This window comes from Peromyscus maniculatus, chromosome 15 (genome assembly GCF_049852395.1).
Source record: "Peromyscus maniculatus bairdii isolate BWxNUB_F1_BW_parent chromosome 15, HU_Pman_BW_mat_3.1, whole genome shotgun sequence".
Taxonomy (NCBI): Eukaryota; Metazoa; Chordata; class Mammalia; order Rodentia; family Cricetidae; genus Peromyscus; species Peromyscus maniculatus.
The window spans coordinates 75,880,500-75,908,237 of record NC_134866.1 but is presented as its reverse complement, the minus strand read 5'-3'; the positions used below and the strand labels follow the sequence as shown (position 1 = coordinate 75,908,237).

The following is a 27,738-nucleotide window of genomic DNA, read 5'->3' as shown; positions in this document are numbered from 1 at the left end:
CCAGAAAGCTCACAACATTGCTCTGAGGTGTCAGACACCAGCATTAGCAGCGACTGCTTATTAAACTGTCCCATATTCTACTTGTCTTACCTGTAACTTTAATTGCTTCTCTCTGTAACGCTCTGGTGACTGGTGTCCGCTGATGCCAATGACCTACCCCTTCAACTTCCCAAAGAAGTTCATGATCTCCCGGATACTTTTCAAAGTATTGCTTGGAAGCTGAAAAACACATTTAACAATTTCCTAGAAATCTCAACTAGTACAAAAGAAGAAAGGAAAGTGAGGTGCTCAAGTCATTCAGTGAGGTAGCATAACCTGACACCAAAACCATGACCAAGGTAACTCACAGAGTATACAGCGGTCTCAGTTACAAGTAAAACTCTTGATGCTGGAGAGATGGCTTCGTGGGTAAGAGCATTAGCTACTCTTCTAGACCTTCCAAAGGAACTGAGTTGGATTCCTAGCATTCATATAATGGCTCACAACTGTCTTTAACTCCAGTTCCAGAAGATCCAATGCCCTCTTCTGGTCTCCACAGGTACTAGGCACTCACATGGTGTACAATATGCATGCCAACCAGACAGCCATACACATAAAATCATAAATATCTTAAAAGTAAAAATCTTACAAAATTCCAAATAAAAATTTTAAATGATAAATCTAAAGAATGTCAGTATAATACATGTACAAAAGAACATCACTATGTAAAGTTTAACATACTACACAAAATGGTAGAGGAAAACATTTGCTAGTTTGTCAAGATAAGTGACAAACAGTTGACCAAACACTATTTGATTCCACTCAGGTGACCTGACTAGAATAGGTAATTCACAAGGACACAAAGCAGAGGTTACCAAAAGGGAACTCATGTTCAGCGTGAGGAACGTTTAGATACAGTGATGATGAGTACACAGCATTGCGTACAATACCACTGAAGTGTGTAAATAAAGAAATAAATGACAAATACCATCACAATTGTAAAGACTGGCTAAAATGAAAACAACCACAAAGCACACTATGCTTTTTTTTTTTTTTTTTTTTTTTTTTTTTTTGGTTTTTTCGAGACAGGGTTTCTCTGTGTAGCTCACTTGGTAGCCCAGGCTGGCCTCGAACTCACAAAGATCCGCCTGCCTCTGCCTCCCGAGTGCTGGGATTAAAGGCGTGCGCCACCACGCCCGGCCCCCACACTATGCTTTTTAAAGTTATGGACATGCAAATATGACAACATGAGAAAGAAGGATGCACTGACCTCAGGAGTGCAATTATGCCTAGAGAGCAAAGGAAAAGGGGAGGGGGATTACAAACAGCTCCAAAGGGAAGATGAACTGTATAGATGATAAACAGTACAAAACTCCCTCAAGCAGCTAATGCTCTTTTTTTCTTTTTCTTTTTTCTTCTTCTTCTTCTTTTTTTTTTTTGAGACAGGGTTTCTCTGTGTAGCTTTAGAGCCTTTCCTAGAACTCATGCTATAGCCCAGGCTGGCCTCAAACTCACAGAAATCCACCTGCCTCTGCCTCTGCCTCCTGAGGGATTAAAGGCGTGCGCCACTACCGCCCAGCACAGGTAATGCTCTTGACCACCAAGTTCTCTCTCCAGCATCAAGTTTACTCGTAACTGAGACTACTGACTGCACACTCTTGTGAGTTACCTTGGTTGTGGCGGACCAGCCCCCACACTTATTTACCCCAGGAACTCTTGAGGATTGAGGGATAAGAGACTTAGTAAGAAATAGAAAAGCCAGAGAGAAACAGAGAGAAAATACAGGATAAACTCGGGTGGGCCTGGATCCTTATCCACCAGCCCAGAACTTTATTCCAAAGTCTATTTATAACAGTGCCAAGGGGTGGAGCAAAATACCTCCCCTTTGCTAGTTACAGTCAAGTGTAGACCCTTACAAACACCTGATACTCAGGCCTGTGGTCCAATCAATCTCTTATGCAGTCCTGCTGGGTACAGCCACTAGGAAACTTAGTGGGTTCCAACACTTGGTCATGTTTTGGGTATCAGGTTATGTTACTTCACTGAATGACTTGGGCACCTCACTTTCCTCTCTTCTTTTTGGCATTTTAAGAGATATTTGAAAAATATCTGAAATGCTAAATGTTTCAGAGTTTTTCATATTTTAAATATTTGAATAGGCGATAGCTATTGAGCTATAGGCTATTGAGCATACTTAATTTGAAAATTTAAAACGCTCTGAAACATGAAACTTTTTGAGTGACATATGCTTAATAAGTTTCAGACTTGGAGCATTGTGTATTTTGGTGAGGCATGCTGAGCCTATATGTAATTCTCATTAAAAATTAATTTTTGTCAAATATGTCTAATCTGTATACTAAACACAAGAGCAGTAGGATACTAGTCTATCATGTGAACAAATTATAAATACCTAGTGTGAATCCATAGACTGACTTGTAACTGGGCATTTTCCAGTCCTTCAAACCATAAGTCTACGCCCCTGGGCTAGAATAAGAAAAGTAGTTCTTGGAGCATGAGGAACTCTAACCCAAGGTAACTCTCATACACCAAGACAGTTCTGCATTCACCAGTTAGGCAGCTCTTATTCCAAATGCTTGAGACCAAAGTTTATTGGGTTTTTTTTTTCCCTTCAGATTTCTGAGTATTTGCCAACCTTAAATACGAAGACTTTTAAAATATACACCATATATTATACATATGACAACTATGTATAATAGTTTCAGTGGGTCTCTGCTTTGTGGACCCATCACTTGAGATCTGGTGTAAAGTTTTACATCTATGGCATCACATCAGTGCCCAGAGTCGTCTAGATTTTATGTCAGCTATTGACGGTCTGAGATGCTGGAGGAAGGAAGACAGAGACGACTGTAAAGCAGCTAGACAGGAATTAGCAGGCTTGGAGGCCACTCAAAATGGACCCTTCCCTCATGATCAGCTTTCACCATGAAAAGGTGGAGGTTCAGGAACACCAAGACCCATTAAGGGAAAGCTGCTTCCTCCTGGTCATCTTCTGGCCCTGAGTGGAGACATAACATTTTATCCATTCATTTATTCATCCAGCCATCCATTCATTATTAGATGAGTGGAGACATGACATTTTATTCAATCATTCACCCATCCATCCATCCATCCATTCATTCTTAGATGAGTGAAGACATGACATTTTATTTATTTGTTTGTATGTATGTCTATTTTGGTCTCTCTATGTACCTCTGGCTGTCCTGGAAAACGCCATGTAGTCCAGGCTGGCCTTGAACTCACAGAGATCTGTCTGCTCATCATTCCAAAGAAGAGAACATTATATACTATGATCCCCTCCCTTAAGAGTAAATCCACTATTAACTGTAAAGGATAACCATGCTACAATCCACAGACCCAAAGAAGCTAAGTGACAAGGAAAACTCAAGGAAGAATTCATGAATCTCACTGTGAAGGGGAGATAGAATAGACATCACTGGTGGACCCGGAGGGGGGGGGATATATGAGGAGGTGTTGAGTGGGGGGGATGGGCATGGGAACAGGTGGTATTAGGTTGGGGGAGGATGGAGGGCGAGTACCAGGAAAGACAACTGGAATCGGGGGCATCTCTGAGATGAGCTAGAAACCTAGTGCAATGGAAACTCCCAAAAACCTTTGAGGGTGACCCTAGCTTAGACTCCTAGCAATGGGAGATATGGAACCTGAACCAGCCATTTATTATGAGCAAGTAAGACTTCCAGTGGAGGGACTCTGACCCCAACCCAGCCACATAACCTCTGACCTACAATTTGCCCTGTTTGCAAGATACGCTGGGGCAAAGGTAGTGCAAAAGTAATGGGAGTGCCAACCAATGACTGGTCCAGCTTGAGACCCATACTGTGAGTGGGAACCCACCCCTGACAATGCCTAGAGGGCCAGGACCCAGAGGTTGGATAGCCCAGAGACCTAGGATAGAACCAAACATGACTGGCGAAAAAGAAAAAAGTAGATGAAATGATTCCTAATGATATTCTGCTATGCTCATAGACTGTTCCCTAACCCAATTGTCATCAGAGAGGCTTCACCCAGCAACTGATGGAACAGATGCTGACCCACAGCCAAATATTAGGGGTACCTCAGGAAATCCTGTGGAAGAGGGGGAGGAAGGATTATGGAAGCCAGAGGAACCAAGAACATCACAAGAAAACCTACAAAATTAACTAACCTGGGCTCATGGGGGCTCACAGAGACTGAACCACCAACCAGACAACTTGTATGGGGCTGATCTGGACCCTCTGCACATGTGTTGCAGCTGTGTGGCTTGGTCTTCTTGTGGGACACCTGGCAGAGGGGTTAGGAGCTGTCTCTGACTCTGTTGCCTGCTCTTGGGACCCTTTCCTCCTGCTGAGTTGCCCCGTGCAGCCTTAACAGGAGAGGAGGTGCCTAGTCTTGCTGCAACTTGATATGCCATGGCTGGCTGACATACATGGGTGGCCTGCACTTTTCTGAAGGAAGGTAGAGGGAGTGGATGGGGGGTGGGAATGGGGAGAAGGGTTGGAAGGAGAGAAGGGAGGGAGAGGAAACTGATAAGGCTGGGGAAAAAATTAACTGGTTAATTTTAAAAAAAGAGAAAAAGAATTATAGTAAAGAAAAAAAAAAAGTTAATCCACTGTGCTTGCCAATTACTTGGGCAGGAGACCACGCCTCAGGAAAACTGATTTACCTAAGATGTGTAAAGGAGATGGGGAGGGATAATTACCTCCTCTCTGAGATAATGGCCTCACACATCCCAGGAGCCCTTCTTTTCTGGCTGTTGCTCACAAATATTCACTGCTAAACCTGCCACTTTTCTGAGGTGAAATTCAAGTGTTTACTTTTCCTTTTGCCCTGTGTGTCTAATCTTGGGAAGCTGACCACACTCTCAAGCACACTCTCCCGATGGTCTGGCATCTCTCACTATTGTCTCTGTACATACAATACACCCTCGGCCCTCGCTGCAGCTGCTACACACCTCCACTGCTGACCTGAACTCAAACGCTTGACTTTCACTCTTCCTTTTCCCTGTCTCTCTCCTCTTAGCTGCTCCTTACAGCTTGACAATCCTGTGGTTTTTCTCTCAAGTTCTCAAGTTTGATAGTTTTTAATTTATTTTTATCAAGGACTAAGAAGCTGTAAAAGAAAATTCTAATTCCTCAGTAACATCTGTCTTGTTCAATTCTATGTTCGAAGCCGCAGTAAACTTGCAGAACACAAAGTCAACATATAAGAACATCAGTGCTGCTACCCAGAAACGGCAAACTTGTTTAGTGGAGTCTTCCTTGTGCATGGGCATTGCCCGAGTGTGTCTGTGCACCACTTGTATATCTGCTGCCCATGGAGGCCAGAGGAGAGAGCAGGACCCACAGGACTGCAGTTATGGAGGGCTGTGGGAAACCATGAGTGCTAGGAATCAAACACGAGTCTTCTGAAGAGCAGCTAATGCTCTCAACTACTGAGCCATCTCTCCAGCTCCTGTTTATGTATTTAATTTATAGACGTATTTACTCTTGGGTGGAGTGTGTGTTGTGTGTGAATGTACAGAGTACATGTACCTATCCACGCAGAAGCTGGAAGATGTTTGTATCTTCCTCTATTACTCTCTGTTTTATTATCTGGAATGGAGTTTCTTATTGAATCCAAAGCTCACAGTTCTGGCAGAGCTGACTGGCCAACAAGCTCGGGATAATCCACCCATCTCCACCCTTCAGATGCTGAGGTTACAAGCACTCACAGCTTTGCCCACTTTCACACGGGTGCTGGAAATTGAGCTCATGTTCTTCTGCCTTCAAAGCAAGTGTTCCTACTCCCCAAGCCATGTCCCAGACTCACTAATGTCAAGTTATTAGAAATAGAAATCAGGGAAACAATCTCATTTACTAGAACCTTAACAATACCTAGGAATAAATTTAACCAAAAAAATGAAAACTTCCTATAATAAACACTATAAAATACTGATACAAAACTTGAAAAGAAGGGCTGGAGAGATGGTTCAAGCTGTCAAAAATACTTGCTATTCTTTCAGTGGACCTGAGTTTGGATCCCAACAGCTAAGTTGGGTGGCTTACAACTTGCCTATAATTCCAGCTCTAGGAGATCCAATGTCCTTTCTGGCATCCAGACACTGGCACATATGTGGCTGGCTGGCAAGCAGGCAGGCAGGCACACATGCACACAAGCACTCAAGCATTCTAAACGATGGTTTATTAAAGAGGAAGAGTAGAGGAAAGGAAGACTTATGAAAAGTCTCTCTCCAACACCTATCCTACGCTCAGACTATTAAATAGTGCACACTTAAATTTAAGAATGCAAATAACCCTAGGAGTTGTTAGATTCCATTTTAATGAGAGAATATGAGTTAGTGTAAATAAACGCACAAGTGGAATGACCTGTCTCTGATAACTGGGTGTAGGGGCACAGATGTCCTTGTACTCACAGATAAGCACTAGGAAAATCAGGAAAGTTGAACACACAAGGTTGTCTATTCAAAGGAGGAGATATATAACCTGTTTTCTGACCAGAAGGCTGAGAACTAAGGTGGTTAACAGGCGAGGCGACCTCTGTGCTATCTGTAGGGCCAGGACACATCTGGCTCCCCCAGGCTCCCACACACAGGACCAGAAATGGTTAACAGCATAAATGACCTCTGCACTATCTACAGGATTGTTAAGAGCACTTGCCACACCAGAGCCTCCCCTAGCCCTTAGGGTAACACATGTAAGCTATCTATAGAACCCATTTTCATACAAGAAGTGACAGGTACTTTGAAAAGAATTTTGATGGAATTATGCCTTAAGCTTTATTGTAGACACGGGCTTGTGTTACACCAGGAAACTTTTTTCCAAATTGTACTGTACTTAAATATGCTTAAAATTAACTGCCCAGTGCCAGACTCTGGAAGTTTGAACCAACACTGGCTACTGAGTCATGTTGAACTGCATTTGCTTCTTTCTTCAAGTGAATCATTACTCTGCTGGCCATGGTGTTTGCGGAGACCCCCACAATACGGTTTATTTGTAATCAACTCTAAAAAGGAGAGGCCATTAGGAGCTTTGGTTATCAGTGGAGGTGAGGGTGAGGGTGGCAGACTACCTAAGTAAGACATCTCTGCAGGGTCACCCTAAGAGATGAAAACTACAGGAAGGCTTTAGAAAAATGGAGAGGAATCAGAAAAGTACAGTACAGTGAGAAAGGCACAAAAATTTTCACCTGAAAATAAGCAAGTTTTAGAAAAGAAAAAAGCCTTGCAGAAAATGTTGTCTTTTTTGGCACATAATTCCAAAACTCAGAGGTTAAGGCAGGAAGGCCACTATTTCAAGGCCAACCTGGCCTATAGTGTGGCCCTGACTTCAAACATTAAAAAAGGTTATTATGCTCCATGTAACAACGAGATAGCATAGAATAAAATTACATTGGAAAGTTAAGCCCTAGGAAGCAAAAAATGCTAATCCCATTTAAAACTGGTATCTATACATTCATAATATTCTGGAGAAACAAATTTCAGGTGACCAGTTTCAGCTCAGTCCACTTACCTGTGTACATGAGAGAAGACAGTGGATACCGCAAGCCGAGTGCCTCCTCTGTAAAGGAGTCAACAAAGTCCTCCAGCATATGAAGCCCCAAATCTTTTCCTCTGTATTTCTTTCTTATAAACATTGTATCAAGAACTGGCAGTTGGTAACTCTGAGTAAGAAATGAGGCACATAAGCTTCCTGCAGTAGTAAGAGAGACCAAAGAATTTTACACATTAAACTACACGTACATTTAGTAAATACGAGTTAATGTTTCTGAATAGTTTTTCCCTTATGTTAAGAGGCACATCAAAGAAATGCATATATTCTATAATATAAAGTGTTAAACACTCTAATGTATACGTGTAATAAGAATAGCTATTATTTTATGTTTTCTAATGGTCAAGTAATAGAAGACAAATGGCTCAATCCATTTCATGACCGACATACTTGACTCTGACTATACATATATAACATATATAACATAGTATCTTTAGACATAACCCTAACCTTCTCCCTGTCTCTATCATGGACTGAAACTGCTAAAACCATGAACCAAAAATAACTCTTCCTTCAGTTGCTTTTGTTCAAGTATGTGGTCACAGCGACCAGTAAGTCTGACTAGAACACTACATAAGACATTGTTACTTGGTCCTAAGAAATGAAGTGTTGCAGCTGGAGAGACAGCTCAGCAGAGAACCTGGGTTTGGTTCCCAGCACCGCACGATGGCAACCAACCACCTGCAACTCCGGTTCTGGGGATCCAATGCCTTCCTCCTGAGAACCCCAGACATGCACATGATATACATACATACATGCAAACAAAACAGTAATACAGATATAATGAGTAAGTAAGTTTTTTAAAGAAGTATTGATACACACTACGATATATGAGATTTGAGATATGGAAAAAGAATGTTAAGCCAAAAAAAAAAAAAAAAAAAAAAAGAAAGAAAAAAAGCTAGATACAAGCCACATGGTGTATCAAGCCACATGGTGTATGATCTAAATTAATTACTGGTTGCCAAAGACTGGAAATGGAAGTGACTCCTATTGTATACAGTTTTGTCTTTTGTAGCAATAAAAATTATTTAAAATCGGTGAGATGTGATACATTTGAAATGGGTAAATTATGTGGTATGCGAATATACAAAAGTGTTATTTAAAATACAAATAGCAATTTACACATTTGATGTATACTATTTATAACCAAATTCTGTAGAGACAGTCTGAAAACATACTCCCTCAAGTTTACCCACTTTCTCAGTAAGTCTCACCACCCATGTGTCCAGTTACTCACCCTGGCTCTTTCTACATAGTCCACAACAACAATCAGGAATCCTGAAGCAGTAGCAGTAACAACACCTGGGGCCTTGTTTCCCTTGCCCAGGGTACAACACTGCTCCACAGGCCTTCCAAACAGCCTCGGCACTAAACCATCAACCCTACCACCATGCATTATACTGGTAAGTTGTTGTGAGCTGCTTCTGCTCATTGAGAAGCTGGCTCTCGGTAGAGCTGTCCCTGGTCCTGCCCCATTTCAGCCCTAAACATGTCTGTCTCACAGGATCCTCTAAGCCCTTGTCTGGAGATGTGCCACCCCCCCCCCCAAAAAAAAAAGCAAGAACACTGTGACAGGGAGAGAAGAGAACAAAACAGCCCAAAGGTTGGGGCTGGAGAGATGGCTCGGCGGCTAAGAGCACTGGCTGCTCTTCCAGAGGTCCTGAGTTCAATTCCCAGCAACCACATGGTGGCTCACTGCCATCTGTAATGAGATCTGGTGCCCTCTTCTGGCCTGCAGTCATATATGCTGTATACATAATAAATAAATAAATCTTTAAAAAAAAAAAAAAAAAAAACAGCCCAAAGGTAAAAACATCACATTCTTAAATACAGCTAAACAAAGGTCAGATACTTCCAACAGATGTCACTATTGTTAATCCCATGATATAAGAACAGAAGAGAAGCCAGGCAGTGGCACACACCTTTAATCCCAGCACTCAGGAGGCGGGGCAGGTGGATCTCTATGAGTTCCAGAAACTCATCCCTGGACAGAAAGCTAACAAGGAATTCCAGCTGACTGTCAAATTCCCCAGTTGGTCTCAGCTGGTTATCTGAGCACTACAGATGTGATGATGTCATTGCTATCTGTTGGAGCCTTACTGGGGAAACTCTGCTCAGGAACTCTCTTACCTGGAGCTCCAGCTGGCTGCCTTAATAAGGCTTCCCCACTGGGCTTCTGATGGATTTAATGACATTACTGTTAGCTGCTATTTGTTCTCTTACTTGGAAGCCTCGAAGTGGGGGATGACACGGGACACTCTCTGTCAAGATATACTCTAGCTACCTGCCCCAAGGGGGCTTTCTCGACTGATTTCTACTAGATATTTTAAGTACCTTATTTAATGATGTTTTACTATCTATCTATGACTTACTGTTATCTGCTCTTACTGTGGCTTGCAATGTATTCAATAAACTCGCTCATTCAAAACCAAAACCAAGGGGCTGTGGAGATTGACCAGTGGTTAAAAACTCTTGTTCTTGGAGGGGAACTGGGTTCAGTTTGCAGCGCCCATATGGTAGTTCATAACAATCCATAACTCTAGTTCCACTGGATCTATTCCCTCTTCTGACCTGTGTGGGTACCAGGCATGTACATGGTACACATACATACATGCAGGCAAAAACACTCATACATATCAAATTAAAAATAAGCTAACAGCATGACTACTGTAGGTCATTCTCCAGACTAAACAGAACAGCTGCCCACTCTGGGCACCCTTTACCTGGATTCCCACAGAGATGTCTGGTGTCTTTTGAAAGAGCAAAAAGAATGATGTTAACCTCCATCCTGAAATCCCTTCACCAGAGAGCAGAATTAGCTATTTCTTTGGCCTAGAGACCTTTTAAGATACAACCTCTACTCTCTCCAAATTCTACCACTCACTCTCTATAAGCCAGGCTTGGTAGCCATCTGTAATTTCTGAAGCATTCAAATCTGCTTCTCACTTTCAGTTTCGGCCTGAAAGTATCTTCAGACACTTTGCACTTCCTGTTACCCCAACAGTTCATTCAGAAAAGCTTCTCCTACCCCTTCTATCTAGAACAGCACCTCCTCCACACTCTTGGCTGCTCTTTACCCTCTTCCTCTAAAATCTAAGTTCCTTGAGGACGAAAGCTTACAAAATTCTTATTCTCAACTTGTCCCTCTTATTCTTTTCCTCTTCCCTCACGCTTTCCTCATCTGTATGGCACCTAAAAATAACATGAAGAAATGTACTCCAAGAATGCTAGTGAAGATCTAAGCGCAGAAATCACAAACCTATTCTGCCACACTGAGCAGCTTCCTCTTCTCACGGAACCCTTCTTTGTTCCTTCACCAACTGAGAACCAGTTAGCATCTCATGAAAGGCCAAACAAACTAGGCGATCATCCTTTATGCTTTTTAAGTCAGTTATGCATTAGCCATTCTAAAGAAACCAACCCGAAAAACATAGTAAGGGTATAGTTTTGGCTTTAGTAGTACTTCTACTCATAGTCATCCAGAAGGTATTTCAAATTCCCGGACACTGTCTAACAAGCCAGATTAAATTTTACTGACTTAAAACACAAAAATTACTGCTCCTCTTCAGCTAGCTGAAACGCAGCCAATCCCATGGCAGGCGGCGTGAGTTCACTGCACTCTATACTGGAAATCTCCATCCCATTTTCTTCTGGGTTTCTACTACCACTGCTCTCACTTAGGCCCTTCTCTCATCTGAACTACTAGAGATCTAAGGACTTCTTGACTTCAAAAATAACTTTCCTACATACAATCAGGTGTTACAAAAACCATGTCCCTAATGCATTCTTTGATAGCTTCATGGACAATAGAATGTCACCTATTTTAATATGGCCTTTATGACCCTTCCCAAGGGGCTCTTCCCTTTCACACACACATCCCACCCACCCCACCCCCCAGCTTTTTGGTGCTTTGTTCTGTAGTAAGATTCTTCTCTTTATTCTTTCCAATGCTTTAGTTCCACAAGCTTATTCCAACACACCCTGTACATCTGCAGCTCTCCTTTATACACAAGATCCCGTGCATGTGACTACTAGCATGGCCCTTTCCCTTCCCGACACCTCTAGTTCCCGATCATCCAGTGACCCTCCAGGGATCCTTGTAATACCCTTCTGAGGGACACTTCCTTTAGGCAGAACTGAGTGCTTCATCTTCACCAGGCCCTCTTGCTAATGCATCAAACACATCACTCGTCAACACGAATGATGAGGAGGTGTCTACTGACTAGTTTTTCATTGTTTTGCTTCAGTGGGGGTTTATTTTGTCTTCTTCACTAGATTTTGGGTGCTTTGAGGGATGAAACCATGTTTGTCTGCACTGAGTCACCCCTACCTCCCCAGGAAGCAGAACCCTTACTGGGAGCATTTGTTTTTTCAGACAGCTAGACATGGCCCAAAGAACACATCTCATTTTCAAAGATAAGTTCCCTAGCAAAAGAGTGCCACAAAAATCAGAAATTCAAAATCATCTTGAGCTACACAGTAAATTAGAGGCCAGCCTGGAATATAATGAAGCTTTCTGGAATAGAAAGCCCAAAGAGGAATTCAGTTGGAGAAAACACATGCTTCGTGGTAGACAAAGTTGCCATGATTTAAATTTACCTCTGTCCTGTCCTGTCCACAACCATATTGTGTTTCTCTTAGGTCTCTGGCTGAGTACATTTATGCTGCTACAACAGAATCCCTAAGACTGGGTGTTTTTTTTTGTTTTGTTTTGTTTTGTGTTTTTTTGTTTTGTATTTTTGGTTTTTGGTTTTTAGAGACAGGGTTTCTCTGTATAGCCCTGGCTGTCCGGGAACTGCTATGTAGACCAGGCTAGCCTCAAATTCAGGGGTCCACCTGCCTCTGCCTCCCAAATGCTGGGATTAAAGGTGTATGCCAACATGCCTGGTTGAGACTGGGAAATTAATAAAGACATGTATTTCTTGACATTTTTGAGTCTGGAAAGTCTCAAGTAAAAGGGCTTCTCACACATCTGGTGAAGGTGTGGTGGAGCCCACCGCCGCCGCCGCTGCAGGAACGCTGCTGTGTCTGTGTGCGTAGTGGGCTTCCTGACAGTGTCACAGCAGCAGGACCTAACATAAATACTACGTTATTTTAGTCTCCCACCTCTTCTTGACCTAGTCAAAATCCAAAAAAGGATTATTTTTGTTCATTAACCACTAAAATTATCTTGAAATAACATATATTCACATATCTGTAGCTGGAAGTTTTCCTGTGTCCCACCCAGTCCACAGCCACTCAGACCCAAGTGAACACACAGAGGCTTATATTAATTAAAATTGCTCAGCCATGGCTCAAGCTTTTGGCTAGCTACCTCTTACATCTTAAAGTAGCCCATAACTATTAATCTATGTATCACCACATGTTCCGTGGCTTTACCTGTGTCCCATTACATGTTGCTCCTTGGGCGGCTTGCTGGTGTCTCCTGATTCATTCAGCCTTCCTCTTCCCAGAATTCTCCTTGTCTGCTTATCCCACCTATACTTCCTGTCTGGCTACTGGCCAATCAGCATTTTATTAAACCAGTGTACAAAAGCATTACCCCATAGCACATATCTTCATGGTATCTAAAATTGTCTTTAGCTTCACAGATGATATAATTTCTGACATACTGTCAATATTAAACTTTTTAAACTATTTTAAAAGTAATTTTAGACATAGAGTTGCAAAGCCAGGGCTGGTGAGTTAGCTCAGTAGCTAAAGTACTTATAGGATAAGCCTAATAACCTGAGTTTGATCCTGGAACCCAGGCAGAGCGGAAGGAAAGAGCTGACCCTAGTTAAGTTGTCCCCTGTCCTCTGTATGCACTCCACAGCAGGCCCATGACCTGCCCCCATAATAGTAACAAACAACATCCATTTAAAAGAGCTTCAAACCCATTACAAAGTGTTCCCATGTACCCCTCCAAGCTTTACCAATACAAACATCTTATATAGCCAGAGTATTATCAAAGTCAGAAATTTAACATGTTTAATACATAGGATTTGCTAAACTGACTTTAAATTCCAACAGTTTTACTAATGACCTTTCCAGTTTCAGTAAGGTTTCAAAGGTTCTGCCATGTAAACTGAGTTGCTTCCTCCAGACCACACTGGCATCTCAGAATGCAATCACTCCACAGCTCCCCTTTTCTAAAAAGGCCATGAGAGAGCTGCACAGGAGGATGAGATGGGGGGGGGGTCCTATCTCTACAATCCGCTGAAATTTACTCCCCACTGTAAAATATTGAGAATTAGTACCAACCCAGGTGTGGTGACGCACGCTTTAACCCCAGCACTCGGGAGGAAAAGGCAGGAGGATCTTTGGGAGTTTGAGGCCTACCGGGTCCATATATATAGTGAGTTCCAGGCCAATCAGAGCCACACAAACTGTCTCTGTCTTAAGAGTTAGGACCAGGTGGTGATCAGGGCCGGGAGTGGTAGTGCAGCATGCCTCTAATCCCAGCACTCGGGAAGCAGAGGCTGGGCGTGGGGGGTGGGGGTGTCCAGTGAGGTGGCTCAGAAGGTAAAGGTGCTTGCTGCCAAGCCCGACTTGAGTGCTATCCACAAGGTGAAAGGCGAGGACCGACTCCCATAAATTGTCCTCTGACCTCCATACATGCATTGTGGCGCACGCGCGCGCACACACACACACACACACACACACACACACACACACACACACGCAGATTACAAAGATTTGATCTTACAGCTACAGGTGTATCTTTTCTCTACTATGTATGTGGAGAGGGAAAGAAAGCGAGAAAGAAGGTACGAGTGTGTCAGTTTTTCTTTGGGATAATTTCTCAAAATAATTTTAGTTATGCTTCAGTTTCCTTTAGAGAAAAAGCACAACCTTGAAATACAGTTAGTTACTTACTGACCTAAAGGCTGGCATAAACACCCTTAATTCCACTGCTACCCAGCAGAGGGAGCCAGAGCTTAGAAGGAAAAGCGTACAGTGAAGACAGAAATGAGAATGGGGAATGCTGAAGTTGGGGGACGCTGCCGCAGCACCCCCAGCTCTGGGATATAAAATGGAGCTGATGACCAGGACAGCAAGTGCAGAGCCCAGGCCCCAGGAGAGAAGGGAGTCCCAAGACACATCAAAGGAAGAACGGCATACTCAGAGTTACCCTGAGCGTCAGGGTAAGACCTTTCCCCAAAAAAACAAAACTAAAACAATGAATTTGCATTTATTTTAAGCATTCTAAGTAGAAATGGCAATGCACATAGGCCATGTGGGTTTAATAAGTAACAGGAACAGCAGCAGAAGTCAAAAGAGCACCTTTAAATGGAAGGAGGAGATAGAGGCAAGGCTCCAAAGACTGAGGGGAAATGACAGTCTTCTCTCGTCTCTACAGAAAGGTCATCTCTGTGTCTAAGGTCTAGTCTTTACTCTTCAAAAGACTTTCCTAACAATCCTCTCTCATGGACAGTAGAACCGTGACCCTTCTAAGAGATCCCAAGTGCCAGCATCACAATTTGTACTCTAGGGGTTAAGACACTGACAGAGCCGGGGGTCAAAATGGAGATTTCTGTAACACAGTTTAAGGAACGTGGAAAACTCACCTGTAGGCTTAACTGAGTAAAACCCAACAGCCTCTCCTTTCTTCCACAGAATCTTAGCATAGTCAGTACTGCTATGGCACAGGAATGGGATCTCATGTCTCTCCATTTCCTGTTTTCTATAAATAACTCGGTTGAGAACATACAGAACCACTCTTTCTCCAAGAGTGCTCACCTACAAGAAAGTCAGAGAGCAGGCAGAGCGGTTACAGTAGGCAGCCATTAGGAAATGCCACCCATGCCACCCATCCCCTCGTTCCCAGCTTCCCCAGCTCCTACTGACCCCAGAGCACTTCAAAGACACGGTCAACACAGTTTGAAAACATTCTATTACCATAGAATCAAGGCTAATCACTCCTAACAAGAACAGCCCATTCCCACAACACATTTTACGCATGGGATATACTGCCTTGCAGCAAATTCTAAAACGGGCAAAACAGGTCACAAGACACACACTGCCCAGCATCTCACTCAGGATCTTCATGATTCTAGCTGGCCGGATCCAAGGGGTCTCTCTGGCCTTAACTACTGTCCACCACTACATACTCCGCTTCGATCCTTTTGAATCCCATTCCTGACCCTATATTTAATAAAAAAAAAAAAAAAAATTTAAACCAGTACTATTCCCAGGAGACTTGCAGAACGATTACCTCATTTCATGAACTAGCCCTTGAGAAAGGCCCTTTCCTTTTTCAGGTGAACCGTCCTTTTGACAGCGCTGTCCCTGCTCCAGGATGCCCAGCCCTCCACCCGTAGCCCCTTTGCTCGAGCAGATGAGCAACTCTGGCGGCAGCGGGGAAGTCCAGGGAACCCCTGGGCCCAGGATGGAAACAGGCCAGCTCGCGCTAGCAGAGTCTCACCACCACAGGCACTGCCGTCAGCCCAGCCTTCTGCTACTGATGTCCGCTTCCCAGACACCTCTAACGTAGAAACAAGACTGCTGTTTACAAAGTCTGTTCTCTTCCAAGTCCCCTCAAAGCAGTGGTTCTCAACCTTCCTAATGCTGTGACCCTTTAACACAGTTCCTCATGTTGTGGTGACCCCCAACCAAAAAATTATTTCATTGCTACTTCATAACTAATTTTGCTACTGTTATGAATCATAATGTAAATATTTGATATGCAGCCCCTGTGAAAGGGTCATTTGACCCTCAAAGGGGTCGCAAGCCACAGGTTGAGAGTCACTGCCTTAAAGGGAAAAAAAACTTTGTTGTGATCTTTTGTGCAGAAAAAGAAACCACTATATGCACACACTGCTCCAAAAGTAAATACCCCCGGCAAGGGCTCTCCCAAGCCAAGCAATACAAGAAATGACAGCACCACTCATCTCTAATTGACAGGCCACTTCTTTATATAGCAGTAACCAACATAAAACTCCCTCTCACACTGAGCTGAAGTCTACTTTCCAATGGCTATTCTTTGATAATATGAAGCCACACAGAGTATCAACATTTGAAGATAGCCACTATGTTCTTCTCAATTTTACACCAATGTAACCTCAACTACTGAAGAAAAAGAATAAAGCCAGTTGAGAGCAACTTTGGAATGCCCATCCACACCCTTAGGAGGGCTGCAGACCCTCTAATCTCTCTACTCACACTTGGCATACAGGGCTGCAGGCCCTCTAATCTCTCTGTTCACACTTGGCATACAGGGCTGCAGACCCTCTAATCTCTCTGTTCACACTTGGCATACAGGGCTGCAGACCCTCTAATCTCTCTGTTCACACTTGGCATACAGGGCTGCAGACCCTCTAATCTCTGTTCACACTTGGCATACAGGGCTGCAGACCCTCTAATCTCTGTTCACACTTGGCATACTTTATTTACAAACACTGACGATACTGTGGAGCTAATTTGAGCTTGTGATCAAGGCTTCTTAGCTTCATTTTACTTCTATTTATCTACAGCCAATTTTCTCACACACATGCTGCTGCTTCAGTTTGAGGGCAGTGTGTACATGTACAACTCATCTTTCTGAAACACACACACACATACACATGTTTCTTTACATCTATTCCTATCTGAATTCATTTGCTCCTGTTTTTGAGACAAGTGTCTCAATGAAGCCAAGAGTGATCCTGAACTTACTATGTTGCTGAGCATGACCTAGAATTCCTAATCTTCCTGTGTGCCACCTCCCAGGTGCTGGGATTTATAGGCATGGCACCACACCCACTTTATGCAATGCTGGGGATCAAACCCAGGGCTTCATGCATGCTAGGCAAGCACTCTACCAACCGAGAAGCATCCTCAGTGTGGTGCTTTGAATGAGAAACATCCCCCATAGGCTCAGGTATGTGAACACTTGGATCCCAGTTGGGGAGCTCTTTGGAGAGGTTCACGTGGTGCAGCCTTGCTGAAGTCCATCACTGGTGATGAACCTTAGACGACACAGCCCTGACCTACTTCCCGTTGCTTCTGCTTTGGTGCTTACAGTTCGGGATGTGACTTCTCAGTGTCCTCCTCTGGCCACCATGCATGCTTGCTGTCATGCATCCCTGTCATGATGGACTCTTATTTCTTCTGGACCTGTAAGCCCAAAAAACTCTTCCTTCCACAAACTGCCCTGGTCATGGTATTTTATCACAGAAAAATGGCTAATGTACCCGGGTTCCATCTTTGTTTCTGGATTCTGTTTTTCAGAAATTAGTTGCTTCATTCCGCACGAAGACATAGAAAATTGGTAAGCATGCCATCCACATAGTAGTGTAATGACCAGGACAGAAAAGGAGGGGAACGTCTTGTAGCATGAGCCTGGAGACCGCCACCCATACAACTAAACATAAGTTGGAGACATGGGCTTGTAATCTTTATTATGTCAATTTAGGTTTACCACAAAAAATAAAACAGAAAAATAAGGTCAATAACAGTAATGTCACTTGTTCAAGGTCATATATTTATAAATAAGCTATTTCCTCCTGTGACTTTACCAATTTCTCCTCGTTAGCCAGAATCTGATAGGGCAGCTGGCCCTGCCCCGCCCCTCACTATTTCCCACTTCTCGGAGGTGACACTGTCACATGGACACTGAGATGAAGGCATTCAGTCCACACCTGGAGTCTAGTGTCTCCCAGTGAGTAGGAGAGGACAGACACCTATTTATCCGTCTCTAGCCTGTAACCCTCATGTATATGTTCTCTCTAAGGTGCCACACCTGTCACACTTTAATTCTCGAGAGATCTCCTTTCTTCATACACTCTTCCGCTGTCAGCGCTGACAAGTTACACGCTTGCACGGCCATCTACACCTACACCTGTTCTATGGCTTTGCACACGTTTAAAATCCCTTCTTCCTCTAGAGTAGTTCAAGACGAGGCTGCATTACAAAGTTGGCAGATACCCAGCTGTGCATTCTCCCAGCTTCTGTGAGATGGGCCTCTTACTCTGGAATCTAAAGGCATATTCAAGAATAAATACAATATCCAGAAGGGATACTGTTTGGTATATTACTCTCCTAAGAATTCTTTTTATGAATAAATACAATATCCAGAAGGAAGAACACTCATCCATTACCTCCCTAAAATTCCTTCCTTCGAGTCTAATGTCTCTGAGTCCAAACTCAGAAAAAGAAATGAGAACAGGAGCTGCAAAACAGCCCATCTGAGGTCAAAATCTGACGCCTCTGTTCCTTCCACTTCTGCGCTTCGACGGCACCCACGCCAGCACACTAGCTTCTCCTCCACCCAGGTCAGGAGCTCAAGTAGAGGGAGGCCGCAGTCAGCTGGCCCAGGAAACCCATTCTTCTCACCCACTTCTCAGAAGAGGAAGGATCATATGAACAGAGGTCCTGGTCTCACCATAAGAAACCCCAAGAGTTCAGTGTAACTTGGTTATGAAAATGGGAGAAAAGTTGAACAACTTTTGAAACGAGCACTTGACAGGAATCACTGAAGGACATGATCTGATTACCTGCTTTAGCCCTTCTCTAGAAGGTTCAGATGTTTTCACAATATCGTCAATGGCCCACCACTGGTCAACAAGGTAAAGTGCCACAGCTGAAATAGAAAAATGGCCATTAACATTTAAGTCGAAAGTGTCAAAACAGACAAAATTGCTACGTGCTATGAAATACACTCATCCTTGCTTGCTTTCCTTTTCCGTCATGTTGAGAATCAAACCCAGTGCCTGACATCCAGCTAAGTGCTCTACCATTCAGCTATCCTCCCTCCTCCCCAGACTCTAGACTCACATTGCACGTCTTTATTTTACTTCATTACATGTTTATTTTTTTATTTTTATTTACTTTATTACATGTTTAGTTACAAGCAATTGAGAATTGCATTCTTCTAAACTAAAACTTGAAAAAAGTTTTTACAACAGATTATTTTATGTAGTTTTTTAGTAAAATCCTGACAATGCACAAAAATGAAGCAAAGAAGAGACCTGTGAGCGAATCCTCAGGCGCAAAGAGAGCAAGAATCCTCTGGGTCTGGCTGCCACCGTAGAGAGGCACAAAGCCCACATTTGACAGGCTGATGGGAATCTGAGGTAAAGACCATTCAAGGTTAGTGAGAATTTAATGAAAATACATGACAAACAATTCCACAGGCACTGCCGGAGCGTAGGCTTTCCTCTAGAGTATTCCAGTATACAGCTTCATTTCATACAGCAGCCCCAGTCTCTCCCAAAGAAAACAAACACAAACCAGCAGCAACGCAAGAGGCTTCTCTTCTGCAAGAATTTTCTTAGGGAAAAAAATGACATTCCTGACGCCAGCCGTGCTGCGAGGAAAAGCAAGTGTCTCGGGAGAGGAACGGGCTTCTTCCTCTAGTAGAAGCAGCCAGTCGAGTGGCCCGACGCTTCAGCGAGACCCATGCACCACTTGCCCACCGCTCCACTTCACTGGCCACACTAACTGTCCACCTGGGTCAGTCAGAGAACTGAACACACTGGTGCTGGAGAAGCTGTCCAGTTCTTCACGTCAGGGAGGGGAGGTGACTCGGTGCGTAATGGAACTCGCTCCTGCGTCTAATCATCGAGCCCCACGTGGCAGGAGGAGAGACCTGATGTCCACACATGACCACCCCCATAATAAAAAATTTTATTCTTTAATCACTCCCAGAAGCAAGCTCTGAGACCTAGAGATATTAAGAAATCTGGCCACTTTTCAGTTCATAATGGAATTTAAATGACCCCCAAGTCTTTTTTTTTTTTTTTTTTTGGTTTTTCGAGACAAGGTTTCTCTGTGTAACAACTCTGGCTGTCCTGGCTCTCACTCTGTAGACCAGGCTGGCCTTGAACTCACAGAGATCCTCCTGGCTCTGCCTCCCTAGTGCTGGGATTAAAGCGTGCACCACCGCCACCCGGCTTAAATGACCCAAAGTCTTAAAGTAACACAGCTTACTGATCAAAATTTGTATTTTTCAATATTACAAAATTTTCAAAGAAGGGAAGCAACAATTCATGATGCAAAAATGTAATTTTGAGCCTTCCTGTTTTTTTAATTACAAGGACTTTCTAAATTCAGAATTCCAAATCTCACGTAAATTTAAGTGGCACCACTCTGACGCGGTGCCTTGTCCTAACAAAACTGGTAAGCTTCTTACCCATAAAACTAAAGGCGAAAGACAAGCCGGAGTAAGGAATAACCTGTGTGTCTGTCTTGACAGACAGACAGGCTGGGAGGCTGGCTCAATGGAAAAGCACTTGCTACCTGAGCAGGAGAACCTTAGTTCAAATACCCATCACCCACATAAAAGGCAAGCATAGCCGTCCCCTCAAGCCTGCATGCCAGCCAGCATGCGGCTGGGGCCCAGAAGGAAGGACCTGAAAGCTCACTGGCCAGTGAGCCTAACTGAAATGACAAGCTTCGGTTTGGTCAAAGGGCCTGTCCCACAGGAATAAAGTATAAGGCAATAGAAGACGACATCCAATGTCTCCTCTGGCCTCCGTACACATGTGTACACACACACACACACACACACACACACACACACACACACACACACACACCAGAAACCCTGAGCTGTCACTCAATTTGTTAATAGTGATTAATCAATATTAACACACTTTACTGGTAGATTCCTGGTAAACCTCTCACTTTTTGACACTGATATTTTTTAAAAAGATACTGATTTCGTATGTAAACTAGACTGAAAGGTTGGTTTAAAAAAAAATTCACTGCAGAATGCCTTACCGTAATATTGAGAATAGAAAAACACTCTGGATTTTCAGGGTCCCCACACCTTAAGTTGGAGAGGTAATCCTCAGCAGAATTTTCCAACTCCTCATGAGTGCAGTTATCCAGCAAATCCACAGGGAAGGCCATCCTCTAACAAACATGGAACAACACACTTAGAATGCATGCCTCTTTTCTTAACAAACAAACAAACAAAAAACTACCGCAATACCCCTATTGTACTGTAAGGAGACCTCTATACTTCTATTTCACTATGTCCAGACAGATAGCCTGAGTCTGTTGGTTTAGGCACATATGTCAAAAACTTTCCAGTATTATTCATTTGTATTCAAACAGCCAACAAAGCCAGACATGGTAGCTCACACCTGTAATCAAGCACTCTGGAGACTAAGGAAGGTGAATTGATTAGAGTCTGAGGATATCCTGGACTATACAGAGAGTTTCAGGCCAGCGCAGCCTGTTTGTGTAAGACCTTGTCTCAAAATAACAACAAAAAATAGGCAATGAAACAAGAAATCTATCCAAAGGTTATTGATTAATAATAACTATGAAAAGTTATTGTTAATCATTAACAAAATCTATGAAAAGTCACCAAAAGTACAGTCAGCAAAATTCAGTCTCCTCAATAAACATGTGGTATGGAGTTTACAGGAAAAAAAAAGTAGGAAGTAATGTAAATCCAAAGAAACTTAAGAGACATACCAATCCTATGTATTCTGAAGAGGATCCTGACCAGGTGTGCTCTTGAAAAATGTCATGATAAAAAGTTCAATAACAATTAAAATCATGGGGCTCCAGCAACAGCCCAGCGCTCTTCCAGAGGATTCAGATTCAATTCCCAGCACTCACAGGGTGGCTCAAAACTGTCTGTAACCCCCAGTTGGGGGGGGGGGGATCCACCACCCTCTTCTGGCCTTTACAACCACCAGACAGGCAGTGCACAGTTACACACACACACAAAGGACTCGTGCACATAAACTTTGTTAGAAATGAGATAAAATGACAACTCCTAAGCTACTAGTTCTTAAAGAGGTAAGAACGAAGGTGGGACATACTACTGTCCTACTCTAAGAGTTCTCAGATTTGTTAGGACAGGGCTTGCGGGTGCCCCGGGGATGACCCACCACGCAGACGGGGCAGCAGGCTGCAGGGTGAGCCAGGGAGAGTCACTCAGGCCATGCAGACAAATGTCCATGTGGAAAGTTCATTACTAAAGGGAGAGAGGGGAGAGGGGGAAGGGAGGAGGGGAGAGGGGAGGAAGCGGGGAGACGGGTGGGAGGAAGGAGGAGTTTTTTTCCTTAAAGGGGACTTTACATCAGATGAAGTCAGGACACTGGGGGGAGAGGGGGGTCCCCAAAGGGTGGTTCAGATACTAACATGATTCATACACTTTCTTGTTTGTAAAGCATTTAGTGTATGTGTCCACACCACGGCTTGCCACTTGAGGTGAGCCAGCTTTTCCTTCCACCACGTGGGTACTGGGTACTAAACTCAGGTATTCAGCATGGCATCACACTCCTTTACCATTAAGGCACCTGGCCCCACCCTGACCCCATTTTTATTTACCTAAAATGAAAACTGGAAAGTCTAATTTAAAATTTCCTAATAATCTCTTCAATTTTGACTTATGGATTAACTGACAAGTTTTGATGGGGGAGGGGGCGTTCGGCACGTGCCCCTGGCTTGTCTGTGAAGGTCAGAGAACACCATCTCCTTCCACACATGGGTCCCACCCTTCACGCTGTCAGGTTTGACAGCACGTACCTTTACCTGCTGAGACCTCTTGCCGCCCTTGAAATTCAATTTTTATACAAGTATAAAAGGACTTAAAACACAAAAAACAAAACAAAACAAAAAAACAGAACTTTCTAGTCCTGTTGCTGCCAGAAATGAAGGAAAGGGCGAGGGGAAGAGAGAGGAAGAGAGTGGTCACCAGAGCGGAAGGAAGTCAGCTGGGGTCGTAGATATAACCATCCTCCCACACGACCTTCAAACCCATTTTATACGCGCACAGCTAGGAGAGACACCGCGCTAGGAGAGACACCGTTGACTACGTCTTTGCTGGGTTCTGAAGATACAATGAGGAAACATTTTACCACTACTTGAAATCTGGTCTTAAGGACTTTACCACTGAAAATCTAATTTTATATGTCTGTAGTTTTTAATCACATTGATTTTTTAAGTCAAAATCTATTAGCAAGACACTTAAATTCAATCCTGCAGTTTGGAAATATAAATGTATAACATTTCCAATTTATGGAAAGAAAGGAAAGTCTGTAAAACTATTTAAAAGTACTATCACAGGATTTCCTTTAAAGAGAAAGACAAACCCTATGATTTTCAGAGAGAACAACCAGAATCTTGGGTAGATACAATGTTATCAGAAAAGAACCACAAAGCCAGCCAACACTATGGCGCAGGCAGATCTCTGAGTTTGAAGCCAGTCTGGTCTACAGAGTGAGTGCCAGGATGGCCAGGGCTACAATGAACCCCTGTCTCAGGAACTGGGGTGGGGGTGGGGGCGGGGGCGGGGACGACTACAACAAAATATATCAGCTCTTCGGGAAAACAGCTTCTTGCCAGCTTAGGTAACCTTTTTGGCTGTCATAAATTCAAGTAGGAAAACACCTTAAGCTGCATCCTGAAAGCAGTGAGAAGACCTGGGTTGGCTGGGTGGGAAGAAGGTCACAGAAGAGACAAGTAGAAGGAAGGGGAGGAGAGGGGACCCAAGCACTAGACGCCCCGTTCTGTGGGCAAATGGAACAGGACTAAAGTACGACAGCGACTCCTCTCCTTCATTCTCAAGCCTTTTCAGAAGGAACGGTCTAAGCAGAGACATAACTTCAGGGCTTGTTTTTATTGTCCATTGTCATTCTTTTACTTGTATACACAATTTAGTTCAAGTAGAAAACAATCCTGTTTGAGTTTGGCAATTCAGATATTCTCAAACTGAGAAGCACAAAAGCACCAGGAAAAACTACTTAAAACTATAATTTATGATCAGCTTTACAACTACTAAATCCATCAAAGGTTTTTTTGTTTTGTTTTGTTTTGTTATTGTTTTGTTTTGTTTTTCCAGACAGGGTTTCTCTGTATAACAGTCCTAGCTGTCCTGGAACTCACTCTGTAGACCAGGCTGGCCTCGAACTCAATGAGATCCGCCTGCCTCTGCCTCCCAAGTGCTGAGATTAAAGGTGTGCACCACCACCACCCAGCCATCACAGGTTTTAATATAAAAAAAAAATTAAAAATAATTCTCTACCTCTAGAGACCTAATAACAGCCAAATCCACCACTGGTTTTAATATGAAAAAAAAAATACTTCTTTAACTCTTGAGGCCTAATCACACACATACACCCTACCTTCTAAAACTCCTCTGTCTCCTAGTCTGCCCCGAAACCCACCACTTTCCTGACTAGCTACTCTCAATGCTACACTTCACTAATTTTGAAAGTCAGCAGGAAATACTGAGAAGCATTTATATTCAGGCTTTAAAGACAGTCTTACATTTAACACATTTATAGCAGTCATAATTTGAATGTTGACATAAGCATCATTTAAAAATATCTCCTAAATCTCTAAGGTACAGAGTCACACCATTTTATTAATGAAGAGATTTATAATTTAAGAAACTTGGGCTGGGTGGTGGTGGTTGGTGCAAGCCTTTAATCCCAGCACTTGGGAGGTAGAGGCAGGTGGATCTCTACCAGTTCGAGGCCAGCCTGGGCTACCGAGTGAGTTCCAGGAAAGGCACAAAGCTACACAGAGAAACCCTGTCTCAAAAAACCACACACACACACACACACACACACACACACACACACACACACACACACACACACAAGGAACTTGACCAGTAGTAAAGCAGGAAAAATATGAACCCAGGCAACAAAATACACTTTCCATTATAATTATATATTATATTTATTTCCATTATAATTATCTTATTTAATATGCAAAATCACACACCAGTATTTTTTATAGTTGCATAAATTTTTTGTTAAACTGTTATAACTATTCATGATTTAATATTTTATATACATATTGCATTCTAAAGAACACTAGAACTGAACTCTTACCCTGGGTCAGCTTGGCCACTACCTTTACAGCCATACATAAGTTACTTACCGTCTTCAGGCTTCTACAGTTAGTGATGCAACACAACTGGACAGACTAATTCTACAGACCTTTTAAAGACCTAAATTCTTTTTTCCTCCCCTAAATTTTTATAATTAGAAAAAAAATCATAGTGGCTAGAACTACATAAACTACTAGCATTATAGTGGTTCTGCCCCAGTTAACAAAAGCAAGGGAAGATGTAAGGCTTGGGAGAGAGGATGTTGTGATAAATCCCTCAATTCTCTCTTGTTTTTAAGCTTCTGTTCAATGTTACATAACTGTAAAGCTGTCAGGTCAAATTCTGTCAAGTACTTTAGGCTCTGCCCAGGAGATAAACCAAAAAGCCCAAACAGATTCTACATGACTGAGAAAGCGTAATGCCGCCGTAAGCCAACTAGCTCATCAAAACTGACACAGAATGGACAGTGAAGTGTAAAAATTGTCCAAATAAATTTATGAATTAAACAAACAAAGGGTATGCTCGGGGATCCTGGCAAAGCTGTGCAGAAACACAAGCAGAACGCTTGCAGAACCGTTTCAAGATGCCATCCGCCCCAGACACTCTGCCTCCACTTCCTATAATCTCACTCTTTTCCCTAGGTTTATATAACGATGTAGAAGAATGAATGTTCTTAATATGTAGAAGCAGAGTAGGAACAAAAGAGCCCATCACTGTCATTTTCTCTTTACTTACTGCTACTCAACTGTACCTTAAAAACAGAGGGGAACATATTTCTGTATTCAGTCTATAACTACTGCATCATTTCTGCAGGTTTCTGCTTCTGTTTGGGGGCTTCTGAGGGGCAGATCCCAAATCAAAGTACAAACATTTGAGGGGGAAATTCTGAGAAAACAATTATCTTCACCAATCCAAGTCATAGTCCTGTCCTGACTCACAATGATTTCTTCTTCAAGAGCAGGCTAGATTTCTAGGTACCAGTCGGCAACACTCTCAACTTCACACAAAAGCCACTTTCTAACCTTGTGATGCTTTAACTCCTCCCTTTTCTCCCCAATTTCCTTCCCTAACCAGCACAAGACCTGCACTACATCATCTCAACTGATCTCTCTGCCTTACATCTTTTGATTCTGGGCCCCTTGTCTTCCACAGGCTGAGTCTTAGATGCCCAAGTTGCATCCAAACAGTCGCCTTTACTCTGAGAGCTGAGAAGTTGAGTGTGCAAATAAAGAATAACTTCAAAAGCTACTACTACCACCACCGCCCACCTCGAAGCGGTCCTTGACGGTGTTCAGAAAGCCCTTGGCTCCCTGCATGTCAAAGGCTGGCTTACAATGGGTAAAGACTGCCTCTCAGTTTGCAGACAGGTAGACAGGATCTTAAATAAACCATCCTTAAAGATTGACATTGCTGGGCTGGAGAGATGGCTCAGAGTTTAGGAGCACTGACTGCTCTTCCAGAGGTCCTAAGTTCAATTCCCAGCAACCACATGGTGGCTCACAACCATCTATAATGAGATCTGGTGCCCTCTTCTGGCCTGCAGTCATATATGCTGTATACATAATAAATAAATAAATCTTTAAAAAGAAAAAAAAGATTGACATTGCTGTCTCCAAGAGCTGTACCACAGACCCTAAAGTAGACACCTGTATTCATTTGACAGATAAAGAAACTAAAAACACAATTTCTTTTTCAAGAGCATACAACCAGTAAGGATCAGAGGAGATTGACTTCAGTCGGTATTTGTTCTTTCAATGACAATGCTGCACCATCTCTCAAACCTTAGGTGTCAGGGACCTTAAGAGCACCTATCAAGAAAGTATTAAATATAAATACTCTTTTCAAAAATATTTTAAGCCGGATGGTGGTAGTGCATGCCTTTAATTCCAGCACTTGAAAGGCAGAGCCAGGCGGATCTCTGTGAGTTTGAGGCCAGCCTGGGCTACAGAGTGAGATCCAGGACAGGCACCAAAACTACAGAGAAACCCTGTCTTTTTTTTTTTTTTTTTGGGTGGCTGGAGAGACAGCCATGGGTGCTGGGAACCGAACTCTTATATTTTTGGTTGTGAGCCTAGCCTTTGACGGCTGAGCCATCTCTCCAGCCCGAGAAACCCTGTCTTGAAAAAACAAAACAAAACAAAAAAAATTAAATATTCTAACAGAAAGTTTAATTCTCTCTTCATGTCCTAGAAAATCCTTGGCACTAGGACTCATTTCAACACGGAAGTCTCGGCATTTTGTATGCTATTGGGTCTATACTGGTTCATGTCATGTGCCCTCGAGCCAAACTGACAGGATGTAGTTCACAACCTTGGGCAACACCTAAAGATGGGAACCCGCAGAAGGAAAGGACCTCTGTTGTGAGTAGCTGAGTGTGTATGAAAAGGCCTGCGTCTGCACTGAGCTCGCTGTGGCTGCCTGTGACCT

General features: G+C 43.1%; 1 protein-coding gene across 2 annotated transcripts in view; it reads right to left on the bottom strand.

The window, feature by feature from the left end:
* Fam169a (family with sequence similarity 169 member A) overlaps positions 1-27,738 on the bottom strand; it is a 57,105-nt gene that overhangs the window by 14,325 nt on the left and 15,042 nt on the right. For both annotated transcript variants that reach the window (XM_042261673.2, XM_076552101.1), the window contains exons 2-7: positions 21,231-21,365; positions 19,478-19,577; positions 19,004-19,089; positions 15,098-15,269; positions 7,506-7,685; positions 91-219 (exon numbers count right to left, since the gene is read on the bottom strand). In XM_042261673.2, coding sequence (XP_042117607.2) covers positions 91-219; positions 7,506-7,685; positions 15,098-15,269; positions 19,004-19,089; positions 19,478-19,577; positions 21,231-21,362 — 799 coding nt within the window. In that variant the 5' untranslated portion in view covers positions 21,363-21,365. The remainder of the gene's footprint in view (positions 1-90; positions 220-7,505; positions 7,686-15,097; positions 15,270-19,003; positions 19,090-19,477; positions 19,578-21,230; positions 21,366-27,738) is intronic.